The sequence below is a fragment of the Cyprinodon variegatus genome, unplaced genomic scaffold (genome assembly GCF_000732505.1).
Source record: "Cyprinodon variegatus isolate N-32 unplaced genomic scaffold, C_variegatus-1.0 Scaffold229, whole genome shotgun sequence".
NCBI lineage: Eukaryota > Metazoa > Chordata > Actinopteri > Cyprinodontiformes > Cyprinodontidae > Cyprinodon > Cyprinodon variegatus.
In genome coordinates, this window is record NW_015150682.1 from 479,227 (window position 1) to 492,334 (window position 13,108).

A 13,108-nucleotide genomic window follows, 5' to 3' on the forward strand; every position below is an offset into this window, starting at 1 on the left:
CCCTCGCGCAAAATTCCAGTTTAGGAGCGCAAATTACTGCGCGCAAAATTGGATCTTGATAAATCCGGCCCAAAATGTTTGATTGACAAACAAGTAGCCAATCCACTTTCAACAGGCCAGTGTTTTCAACAGTACATTAGATTTGCTAATGATTTGCTAATGTTTTGTAGGCCCCACCACGGCCAGAGTTTATGAATTAAACTTTTTTGGGGGGGGGGACCATAAGTGCAAGAATGCCAGCCATCAATTAAGTAATTTTCGTTGAATCTGGACACTTAATTTCTGAGAAAAATCCTCTTTTAAACTTTTAATGTCTTCTTGTATATTATGTTACCATTGTCATCAACTGGCATTTGTGCCAGCGCTGCGATTTAGAACTATGATCAGGCTTGACTGGAACTTAATTTCTTCTTCATCATACATGGAAAATGAGTTTTGGTCAGTAAGCCTGATTATTGCACCAAATCCATGCTCTTGCTCAGGTTAACGTAATAACAGAAAATCCGAACCTACATTCTGAGCAAAAATTTAGATTTTTTTTTTTTTATATTGATTGTTGGATTGATTAATTGATTGATTGGCTTCAAGACATATACAAAGGTTAGAAAGGTTAGAAATTAACCTAAAAAAGCTTTTTTTTTAATCTGTGTTTTATTTCTTTGTCTCTTAATCCAACTTAAACAGTAATACCCGCATTTGGTGTAATTTCTTAAACATTTATATCCAGGCACAGAATATCATATTTCAGCAAGGTTTATTTTTAACTTGACAATCTGGGCTGATCACCAGCTAAGTCACTTGTTAGATGCTAATTTAAACTTGCTCCACAAAGGATTTTCTTATCTTTTTCTATCGCAGAAGCAATTCATGCTGCGAGACATTCTACTCATTTGTAGCATTCCACAACCCTTACAACATGGTATCTGTTCATTTCAGGTAATGTGTTGGGGTCCAGGTCTTGGCTGCTATCCATGAAGGAGGAGTCATAATGAGGCAACTTGACCGTGTAATCAAAGGGATTGCTGCACTTTTGCAAGCTATTAAAAATTTCATCAGCAGTATCCTGGCACTTTGGAATGTTTCCAAAATGTTATCATACTTAACCAATACTAACCATTGGATGGGCTATATAAACAGACTGATTAATCCAGATGTGTCTAGCCAATGTCGTCATGGTACCTGAGGTCAAACACACCTGTATTAATCATTTTGTCCAGTAATGAAAAATAGGAAACAAAGGAGCTGCTGCAGTTCAGGAAGTAGTGGAGTTGTGCATAAAGCTCATTGTACTGCTTCCTTGACCCTCTTGTTTATAACCAGCCTTGCTCTCTTATTTTCTTAACATTTGTTGTTTGACTTTTTGCCTGCTTTACAGATTTTTGGGAGTGCTACATACAGTGTTACATTCTTCTTATTCCCCAGAAGGTTGAAGCTCCTCATACAAGCTGTCCCATTAGTTTGGTGAGGAACACATTTGTTTGTTTTTACCGAACTCATGTGTCTTGGAATATAACCTCCTGCAGGCAGAACTGCATTCTATGTAGCAGACAGTTTCAGTCCTATTTCATTTCCACATAGTTTTGCTCTAAGTTGCATGAGTTTAGAAAGAACAATTTGTCTGTAACCCATCTCAGCACAGCTCCCCCTGCAGACTCATAATGGTTAGACAGTCGCTAGAGTTTGGTCAAATACAGGGTGTAAAAAATCCTCAGTCATCTTCATCAGATGCTGCAGAATCTGCCAGGGATAACTGGAGCTGATAGTCCAAAAGAGCTGCTACACAACCTGCTGAAGACGTTGAAGGATCTTCACACCCTCTAACAATACTGTGGAATCAATAGTGTGTTCAGTGGGGGCTGATTCAGGTCAACTGAAAGACGGAAAGATATAGAAGATCATTCCTGCTGCCATCACCCTCAGTAGTAAGATTGCAGATAGTTGTTGTTTTTATTATTATTAAAAAACAAACTTTGATATTGAATTTTCCTCATGAGATGAATATAAAATATTTTTAATTTCACGACTGGAATTCTTCGTCAACATGAAACATTACTATTGCTTTCAGTCAATAGCTTAAAAAATCCAACATTTGATTGTTTTGGATCAGAAATTTAATATAGTTGACGTTGTGCTATAATTGAGCATTCTGTTAACAGAACTGAATATCCTAACACTCAACTTTCTTCTTTTTGTCAGCATGGTGAAGAGAATACGACCAGTGAGCGGCTGATATGTGCTCCTTTTTGGTGAGTTAATTTAGTGTCAAACTTTTGTGTATAGCTGTCTTTCTTAACCTGGATATTAAATAGATGACATCAATATAAGATGCATGTTGTTTAGGTCACAGGTTAGTTCAGTGTTTGCACACTTTCCTTCTTGTAATCAGTCTTGGCTGTCAGTTCAAATTGCTCTGATAATGATGCCAGAATCAGAAATGTCTATTATTCTCCTCAAAGTGCTTGTATCTGTGCTGGAGTTCAGGCATTGATCTGATACCTAATTTTTTAAAATAGAAATCTATTTACTAATAAGCTTATTAGATCTGACCCAGTTCTTCTTTCGTGATCCTAAAATGCACTGTTCTGCCTTCTGCTGTTGTAGAGGGATAAGGAAGAACTGGTCACCCAGGTCTAAAAGTTTAACCTGAGCCTGGCCTTACCACCATGATAATCATATTACAGTCATGCAGGACAAGTGTGATTGTTTTTTTATATGGTGGTATCTGTACTCTGGATTGACTATTTCCACAGCAAAATATCTGTCTTGGAAGGAAAAATTGTATCGGAACATCTCTAATTACAAATTTCTATCTTTGGTGTCCGATTCATTTACAGGGAAACTGGGTCTACAGCATGGACACTGTGTTAGACAACGATCAAAAGGATCCAGTCTTGGAGGGAGGGAGACGAGTTTAACAAAATATTTATTCAAGACGGAACTGCTGAAAACATTGTGGGTGTCTAAGCCCGGAACCTCCGCAAGGGGAAAGCACAGGTTATTGACCACGTCCATCTGAACGAGGATGATAAGGCATGTGTGAGTCACTAACCTGGTCTTAAAGTTCAGTTCTTGCCCAGAGGATGAGGTTGGTTCCAGCCGGTCGGCTGCCAACAAGATGCTGCACATGCCACCAGAGAGTCCCAGACACTGAAGTCCCGGGGTTTTGAGAACAGGCGGGAGATCAGAACCGAGCAGACGAAGGGAGGCAGGATAATCCAGAGGGCAGAGCCAAAGCCGGTGTCAAGAACGTGCTCAGGAATCAGAGCCCAGAGCCAGGACGGTGCACAGGCAGAAATTCAGCAGGAGTCCGAGGGTAGGATCACAACAGGGACAAGCAGGCTCAGAGATCCAGAGGCAGAGAACTCTTACCAAAGTCTCGAATAATCTGGCACTGATGACTGGTTGAAGGCTGGTTAAATAGTGGCTGAAGCAGGTGGATTAGATGAGTGGTAATGAGAACTGGATGGAGATAAACAGGTGAGTGAAATGAGGAATCAGACCAATCAGCGCCATCAGCGCCAAGATCATGATACTGGGTAAAAAAAAAAAAAAAATTAATTAAATTAAACTGAAAGTTCTTGTCTTTTGTTTACAGGTCCCTCTTGGGCATTGACTCTGTGGCAAGATTCAAATTTAGGAAAATGTCCATCAGCCCATTTGTGAGGACACTGGTCCATAGACTAGTAGACTTTAAATGGATGGTGAAAATGTGCAAATTTGATGATTGTGTTCATTTTCAGTTATGTGGGTATTGTACATTTTGTGTTCTAATTTTTATAATAAAAGATGAAGCAAGTATGGTCTTTGTTTTCTTTGTTCATGGAACAAATTAAAAGCAGATTTTATTTAAAACCCTAGTGAAATCCGATGTACAATATTATACCCTATTATTTGATTTTTTTTAATCTACAGTCAGTTACTGTCTACTGATTTGCATGACTTTTACAGTAACAAAGTAAAAATATTTGATTTATATTCATAGCTACATACTGTGATTCCACAGTTATATCACAGTAATTCTATTGTCATTGTCACTGAAGTTACAACATGTAGCTGTAATTTTTGTGGAAATTTATGTAAAACACTAACAAGTTATCGTGATATAATTCCCTGTAGATTATTGTGAAAGTAATGCAGTTAGTAGCAAGTAATTTGCTGTAAATTCAATAACAAATTTAACAATGAGTATTTTACTGTATTATTATATTGTTAATTTAGAGTATGTTACTGGCTACAGAGTTTCATTACTTTTACAGTAAAAATACTGTCCTTTCTATGCAGCAACATACTTTGATTTCATAGCTACATTCAGTTACTGTATATCACAGTAATTCCACGGGCATTGTCAGTGGTTACAAAATGTAGCTGTAGTTTTTGTGGAAATTACTGTGAAATACAACAAATTACTGTGATATATTTTTACAGATAAATATTGTGATATAGTCCTTGTAGATTACTGTGAAATTATTGTGGAAGTAATGTAATTAGAAGTCAACAATTTACCGTAAATTCATATTGAAAAATTGAACAGGGTAGGGTGTGTGAAACTTTGCAGGCTTGTTCCTTATTAGATTAGATGTTTGGCCCTTAGCTTCACATCTTCTTAATCCTTTAGATAGGTTACCTGTGCTTCATGAGACAGTACATAAGTAAATCTGTTTTTTTTTACTGTGGTACTCTGTATCTATCAATAACGCATTTAATTTTGATAGAATTTATTTTATCCAAATCACTCAAAGTGATATAGCACATACCCTGAGGTTATTTTAACCCCAGAAGATCAAAACCTCTTATAGTTTTAAACTGAGTAGAAAATAAACAAAAGTAAATTCAGAGGTGGGAAGAGATATCAAGAATTGCAATCTAGAGTAGTACTATATCAATATATCTTTATAGAAGTGAGACCAAAAAAGATGTTTGGGAAAATGGCAACCTAAGTTGTGAGTAACTTGTGATTAGATCTGATTAAATATTTAAATATAATAAAATCGAAGATCATGTGCATTTTCTAGTACTTTATAGACTCGAATGGAAAAAAAAACACTATTACAAAATAGATGTATACAATTCAAAGACATTTTCAAAATAAATTTAACTTGGTTTGGAATGTATATTTCTTAGAACAACGTACAAAGTATTTAGAATGATAATATCCATTTAACTCAAGTACGAGTACAAATATCTCATCTTAATGTGACTCAAATAAAAATAAATAAGTTTGTTATAGTTAAGCTTCTCCTGGAAGCTTAACTACTGCATAGCCTTCAATGAAATAAACAGCCTAAATCTTTTACTTATACTATGAAATGTGTTAAGCTAGTATCAACAAGTGTTGTCATGTTTACATTTTGTTCTCTTTCAATCAGCATACGCATACAGGCTTATGAGTCTCATTGTATACCAGTAGTATGCCCTTTAAGAATATGTGTTAAAATGCCCCACTTAACAAAGGCTTTTCACTAGCATCCTATTTTACAAGATTTAATTGGAAATTTTGGCTACAGGTAAAGAAGTTTGCCATGTGACTCTTCACACTTAAGGCTGATTTACACTCAGTGTGTTGCAGTTAACACAGATATGCCCCCACCCCTTCCGCAGACACTCTGGTGCACCTCTCTGAAATTGTAGGTAACCACAGACAGTGCCGCAGATAGGAGGCCTCTGATTGGTCAAATCTACATCCGCTCTACACTATGAGTATTTCCTGTTTGGTACCTTACTGGCTTGTTCTGTTTGTATGACCGCCATTGTGGAAAATGACTTGTTAAGATGGACCAGCTAGAAGAGCGAGGAGCGCAAGAACACTGGGACTCTTTTTCCACCTGGATCCCCGCTCTTTTTCACCCTCATGTCCCTCTGTTGTCACACAAACTTGCCCCTTGCATTTTTCCACTGCCTCACCACCTCGGCCGTATCTAGACCCACAGCTAGTTTGTGATTGTCCCTCTTGCGTTGTGGTGTGGAATTACATATCGCAGACCATGCTTCAAAATTGGGCATAAATCAAAAATATCTGTGTCAACTGTGACAAGCTCACTGCAACACACTACTGTGGGAGTATAACCCTTAAGCCTGACCAGCTAGACTGACTTATGCCATGTGTATACAATACAAGGCTTGTGAGAGTTGTCAGTCACAGAGGAGGAGGAGGGCTTTTCTTTAACCCTAAGAGTTAATATTGCAGCTATAATGGAGCAATATTTTAATGATACCTTATGTTTTTAGGTTATTATGTTCCCAAGAAGCTGGATATATCTTTAAAAGTTCAATAACTGGGCAGTGCAAGAGCTTTTCTTTTTTTAAAAAGATGTGTCACATCCATAGTTGTCTGATTGGTTCAAAACTGTTTCTGTTGACTCTCTTATTACAGCCCAAAAGGAGTCAGTCTGTCTGGCCGAAGTAGTTGACCCTAACTACATACTATTCCATTACATACTATCATTCTTTATTCTAAAACTTGGATTAACCAAATGTAAAAAATAAACACTTTCAAAATCTGCAAAAATTGTTACTGAATATGTGAATATTTTTGCTTTTACTCCTCTATAGGTAGGAAGAACTCTGTCCTGCTGCGAAAGTCATCCCAGGGTGGTTCTATTGGTAGTAGTATGGGTCGTGGCGGGGGCCGGGGTGGAGGCGGTCCTGGCGCTGGCCTTGCAACAAGTGGTCTTGGTTCCTGTGACAGCATGCTGGTGCAGCAGATTGTGAAGCATGACAGCATGCCAGCCATGCAGGAAACCATTGCAGCCGCTGCAGCAGAAAGAAGTGGGATGATTGGAGGCAATGGCACAGTTTCTCCCCGTCCCCGCCCTGTCATCTGGGCGCCACTAGTCCATGCTCCATTGCAAACAGCAGCTGCTACCAGCAATGTAGCCATTGCTCTTATGCACCAGCAGCAGCAACTTCAGCAGCTTCAGCAGCATGCTCTTGGAGCGGGTTTCTTCCTGCCGTCTCCAATGATTTCTCCGTCTCCCTCATCCACCTTCCCTCTTTCTCCTCCTCGTGCTCCTGTGCTGCAGCCCCTTCGCCCTTCTGTGAGCTCTCTGATTGGGATGATGACAATGGGAGGAATGAGTGGTTTGCCCGCAAGAGGTGGATTTCCACTCTCACCATCCTCAATGGGCCCTCCAGGTGGGTTAACATCTCCACCAGTTGCTAAAACACCACCCACTTCAGCTTCTTCTGTACCAACGTCTGTTCAGCAAGGAAGGACTGTTATCTACGGTCCCCGTTTTCAGGCTGATCACCCCTCGATGACAGCTGGGGCAAATATAACACCAACACCTGGAGGGTCAGGGTCACCACTACACAAGATACCAGCTACCAACCCGCCTGCCTCTTCCAGCTTCACATCAGATGAAATCAGGTGTCAACAGGGCGCCAAAGAGGCTCTTCTACGGCACGGGGCAAACAGCTGTCAGGGACTGCCTGCACTAGGGAGACTAACCCAGGAGGCCAGGCTGCTGTCAGCCTCTCAGCCCACTCTTCCTCACCGTTCCTGGGTCACTGTGCAGCCTCACCACCCTCCTCTTCACCGGAAGGCCTCTGGGGGGAATTTGTTGGCAGCACCTTTTCTGGCAGGACAGCTGGCAAGAGGTGGCAGTGCAGGAATGCTGACCAATAACCCTTCACTACAGCTGATTGCAAATATGCCATTAACTGCACAAGTACAGGCCACAATTCCTGTTCAGCCAGCTATGCCACAAGTAATCTCTGGAAACACTGGCTCTGCATCGACACCTGCAGCTGCGCACATCTCTCCTACACCTTTCTTCCCATCTTGTTCCCCTCCAAAGCAAACTACCGGTAGCTTCTCCTCAGCCACCCCATCACCTACCCCTTCATCTCCTACTTCCATACTCACACAACCGCCTCGTCCGAAGCCAATCCCTTCCACGTTGTCTTGCTCCTCCTCCCCAACCTCAGCAGGAGCAGGTCTTTTGTCGACACCCCGACCCAAACCGGTTCCTTCACCCTCTACCCGCTCCTCCTCTCCTTCACCATCCTCCACACCTCCTCCATCTGCTGTATCTACACCAGCTCCTCTATCTCAGCCTTATGGGCCTAGATCATCACTCACATCCTCATCACCCCCATCCTCTGTGCTTTCCTCTTCTCCACCACATCCCCAGAGCCCCAGAAGCAAAGTATCCACCACTCCTCCTTCCGCCTCTCCACTATCTGGCCATAGCCCTACCCTGACCCCAGCTGCATCACCAATACCAACTCCCACCCAGACAACTCACACCCAGCCTTCTACTCCTACCCAGACACTTACTCCTACATCTTCCTCATCTTCTTCTGCACCCTCCTTAAGTAAATCCCAGAGCCCCACACCTAGCCTCCAGCCCTCTGTCTCACCCAGAGGTTCTGCCTCAGGCAACCCCTCAAAGCCTCTTAACCCCCTCCAACCTTCATCCCCCGCCTCAACATCTCTTTGCACAATTTCTTCAACAAAAGTCACTTTCTCAGTTCATCCTGTGAAGCAGACCTCTCCTGTCCTTTCTCACAGTTCCACTTCAGGCTCTACCCACACTACCCCTTCTACAACATTATCCTCCGTAACCTCATGTCCTGTTGAGAGCTCCTCAAACTCTTCCTCCATTTCTACCAATTCCTCTACCACCACAACTTCTCATCAACAAACTTCTACCACTGCAGCCAACCAGACGGCACAAACACGCACTTCTGCCAATTCCAACTCGTCAAAAGGTGGGAAGAAGGACACTCAGCTGGCAGCCGGCAAAACAGACCCTGAGGGACTAAGGCACAAACTGCCCGCGAACATGTAAGACAAGAAAAAACATTACACATGACTTTTTGTAGCCAGTGCTTAAAAGCAAAAGCATTGGATGTATCAAACATGCCACCAGGTAGCCAATGATATAACATGAAAAACTCCTACTTGTTGAATTAACTCTAGGGTGTGGTTGTCTTAGAATATAATGTCTTTATGTGACTCTTAGTCAAGCAATCAACTGAGGACAAGGAAATCATGGGAGTGTCAAGTTGGTCATTTTGCTATAAGAAGAGTCTACTGAAAACCCAAATGTTAACATGCGTATTTGTTTTAGTGATTGTTGGAGCAAGCAGGGGAACTGAATTGAATAAATGCTGCACTTTATTTACACAGAGCAGTTGGGGGTAGGCGTGGGCAGATAACCAGTATCAAGATACTCAGATTTTCTAAAGACCGTGTAAAGTAAAATAAATATGGTTTCTCAGTTTGTCACACCGCATAAATAAGATTTGTAATCACCCAATTTGAATGAATTTATACTATTAGAACACAACCGAGCATATAGATTTAGGTCTTAAACGTAATAAGATGCTGAAGGGAGTGTACACTACGGCGGCTGCAACCACATTTTAAAAAATTTAAAAAAAAAATATTTTATTTTCATTCTGATTTTTAATTGGAGGGGATCAGTGGAAGCTTCACACATGGGAAAATTACTTACGTTCAGTGGGGAAACAGAGAAGAGTTACTTTGCTCTTGGAAAGCAGACACGGGCTGCAGCTGCTTCATCTTAGTCCGTGTGTTTTGAAAGAGGGAGGGGCTCACGCACTAACTGTTCTCTGAAGTAAACTCAGACTGATCAGTATTTTGGGTCTTGTCACCATAGTCTCCAACAATATAGGAAAAGGTCACCAGATTTGTCACTAGCCATTTTTTTTGAAAGACAAGTTGTTTCATGCGTCCAAAAAGGCGCTATATAGTGTTGAGTTGGCCACAACACAAAGGAGTCTTCGCTGTTTGCTTTTATATTGCTGGCCCAGCAGGGAGCATGTCCATGCTGAAGGCAGCTGCATGACAAAATGAGGATACGCTTTTAGCCACCCAAAAAATCCTAAAACATAAGAATATTAAAACCCAAAATTTATTTCTAGTGCCACGGTGCAAATATAACAAGTCGGGAGACTTTTTACATTTGCATAACAATACATTAATGACATTTATAAGGGGTTTAGAAGAACACTGCGTTATTCTCTTTACACGGTCTTTAATTATGTGATATTTAAGGTTTAAAGTTCTTTTAATAAGAGACAGAGTACTGTGAGACTATAAAAAAATAAAATGAAGGCAGCATGGAACAAAAATCATGCTTCCCTTCCCAAGCTGTTGCTTGAAGGCAAATCCATCTGTTTTGAAATATTATTTTTATGACCGGGGAATTAAAGAGGTGCCACCTAATTCTCTAAAGTAACTTAAGATGTTGTTTTATTGCAAGAGTTGGTATGCTACAAGCTAATGAACTAAAGGCCCTAACTGAACAGAGTGTCCAAATAATTAATCAGCTATCATCAACCTATTCATATCCCTGGAAGAATTAGGCTTAAATCTTATAATCATATAAACATACATATATTTGATAACCCAGACAGAATATCATGCATAGATATGGTATGCTGTCTGGGTTAATATCAAAGTTTTGAGCAAAACACTGGTCAGCAATTACAAGAAGTTTTTGAGGGCTGCTACGTCAATAACAGCTCTCCTAATAATTGCTTTGAAGTGTATAAATAGTTTCTGTTATTCAATATTCTGTTAAAATATTATTTAAAAAAACAGAAATATTATCCTTTTGATTTTTACCGGGAGATGCCTGTTGACTCTTAAAAAACTAACTTCGTTGAAAGAAAATAAACCTTAAATCTGCATATGATAGGGAATAATTTTAGGATTGATTGTAGAACATCTGTTAAATGTTTGATATTGATAATAATTAGGTTTCTATAATAACTACACAGACCAATGTAAATGTTTTATTGTATATTTTAGCTATGTTATAAATAGCTAGGTTACAATCGAATATAACATAATTTGAACAAAGGTAGAAATTTAAAAAAACACATTTTTATTTGAAAATCAAACTTGGACTTGGTCAACATTTTGAGTTAACCCACTGTGCCAGTAAAAACATTGCATTTTTACTTAACATTATATCATGGAAATCTCATACTGGCCCATGCTTAGTCAGGAGGGTTAAGTTCTATAAATATCCTAAAGCAATATTTGTCAACTGTTTTACTCGCTGCTAAAAGGAAATGGCCTTTTCAAGGATTTTAAATGTCAAAAAATAATGATCTCATTGATGTTGGGGTAAAAAGTCACTGTGATGTTGAAATGCAGGCAGTGGAGCAGACACCTCCTGGTTTTCCATCTCCAACTCCCTCTTTCTTCTAATTCATTACCAAAGTGTAAGATTTTCTCATGAAAATAATCACATTGAAAATCATTGTAAATTTGATACTCATATAAATTGGAATAATTAGAAGCAGTACATAAGTAGTTTTGTTGTCCCTGATGTGTGTGGTGTTTAGTTTTATAACAATACAAAAATCCTTAAATCTACATGTTCACTCTGACAGCTTCTGTAAAACTATTCTATGTGTGCAATACACAATGCTGCTCAACTGTGCACCGTGGCTTACATGATTTTGTTCCACACAGCTTCCTGTAGTGTACATACGTGTGGGTCTGTTGTGTGCTTCCTCACCCGTCGGCCTCTTTGTCTTTCATCTGCTGTCTGTCTAGCTGCCTTTCATCTGATTTTACAGCTCTGGTTGCTAACCGTTCCTCTGACGCTTGTAGACTCCCTCTCGGTTTTTTTTCTTCTCGGTTTGCCCAACACTTTGCTCGCTCATGTTCAGTTGGCGGCATCCTCCTTATGTCGCCATGTGACACTGTTTCAGCACCATTTCCAGTGATATTTGATGTTTTCTGTGGGTAGCAACAATACATCTCAATCTTTACCCTTGATACCATGTTGCCTAGACTATATATGTACATATATATATATATTTAAGGACCAAATGTTTTATTTTTTATTTATCACAGCTTTAGCATTTAAAAAGGAAAAGCAGCAAATGATGCGGTCAAAATGAATATGTTGAGTGTGGCATTTACATTAGGATGATGGCAATCTGTGTGATGATGATGATGATGATGATGATGATGATGATGATGATGATGATGATGATGATGATGATGATGATGATGATGGTGATGGTGATGAGGAGGAGGAGAAGTTGATGATGCTGATGTACATTTGGACCTACAAATAAAACTGATTTAGTATCAATTTGTGTTCAGCAACGACTTATTTTTATGCTTAGATAACCAAGTTTGCATTACTGAAATTTTCTGTTTTTCTTTTGTTTTTTTATCACAAGAGAAGTTAAAACAGACAACATATAACACATTGAACACATATGACAGAGCTGGTGTGACTAAGTCTGGTTTTTAGTCTTCCATTTTTTATTTATGTGGTTGGGGTTTGGAGCTCCGGAAAAACCCTATAAGCTTTATAAGGGCAGGTATAGTTAATAGTGGTTGTATTTTTATGCTACAGCTGTCAAAAAAGTATTAGACCACCCTTGTTTAATTGAATTATTTTTTCTAAAGGTATTATACCTGAAGAATACTGTAAAAAAAAAAACACAAAAAAACAAGAGTTTGTCTAATTTTTTTTTTCCTCGACTGCATGTCCTTTTGTGTTGGAGCTGCAATGCAACTTCACAGTAAAGAGAAAGAACCATCAAAGAAAACTGCTTTCTTTTGATAAGCAGAGGTGACAAAGAAGTGTTAGCTATGAAGCTGTTCTAGAGGAGGACCGAAACAAACAAAAAACACAACTGAAACTAAACTTAAACTAGTTCTTCCTGTGAATAAAGCAGCAAACATTTGCACTCTGGCGCAGCTCTCCACTACAGCAATTTAGGACAAGAGAATCTGAAAACTCATGGGCTGGCGACCTGTTAGGCTGGTGCCTTCTGGAGAGGCACCAGCCACCTGTGACCCCTGATGGAGAAGTAGGTATAAAATGGACGGTTGGGTGCGAGAAAATAAACGTCTCTTATGTTCCTCCAACTATCCTTGGTAATGAGAATTTACAGGCAACATTTTAGCATTTTATAGTTTCTCTTTTCTACATTACCAACCATTTTGACACACAAATACAGTGAATAAGTTTAATATTTTTCAGTATTGGTGTTGCTGAGATTTTAAATGTACTTGTCAGCATGGTAAGGGTTAGTCTAATAGTGACTAAAACGTTGCTTAAAAAGTCATCTGATATTCCTACTCATGAAATGAGGCATAAGC

The 13,108-nt window shown here is 39.5% G+C and overlaps 1 protein-coding gene across 1 annotated transcript in view; it reads left to right on the forward strand.

Annotated features, from left to right (window-relative positions):
- The window catches only part of LOC107088778 (potassium/sodium hyperpolarization-activated cyclic nucleotide-gated channel 2-like), a 35,203-nt gene extending 25,869 nt beyond the window's left edge, over positions 1 to 9,334 (forward strand). The window contains exon 9 of the mRNA XM_015381154.1: positions 6,550 to 9,334. Within this exon, the coding sequence (XP_015236640.1) occupies positions 6,550 to 8,792 (2,243 nt within the window). The 3' untranslated portion in view covers positions 8,793 to 9,334. The remainder of the gene's footprint in view (positions 1 to 6,549) is intronic.
- The last annotated feature ends 3,774 nt before the right edge of the window (positions 9,335 to 13,108 follow it).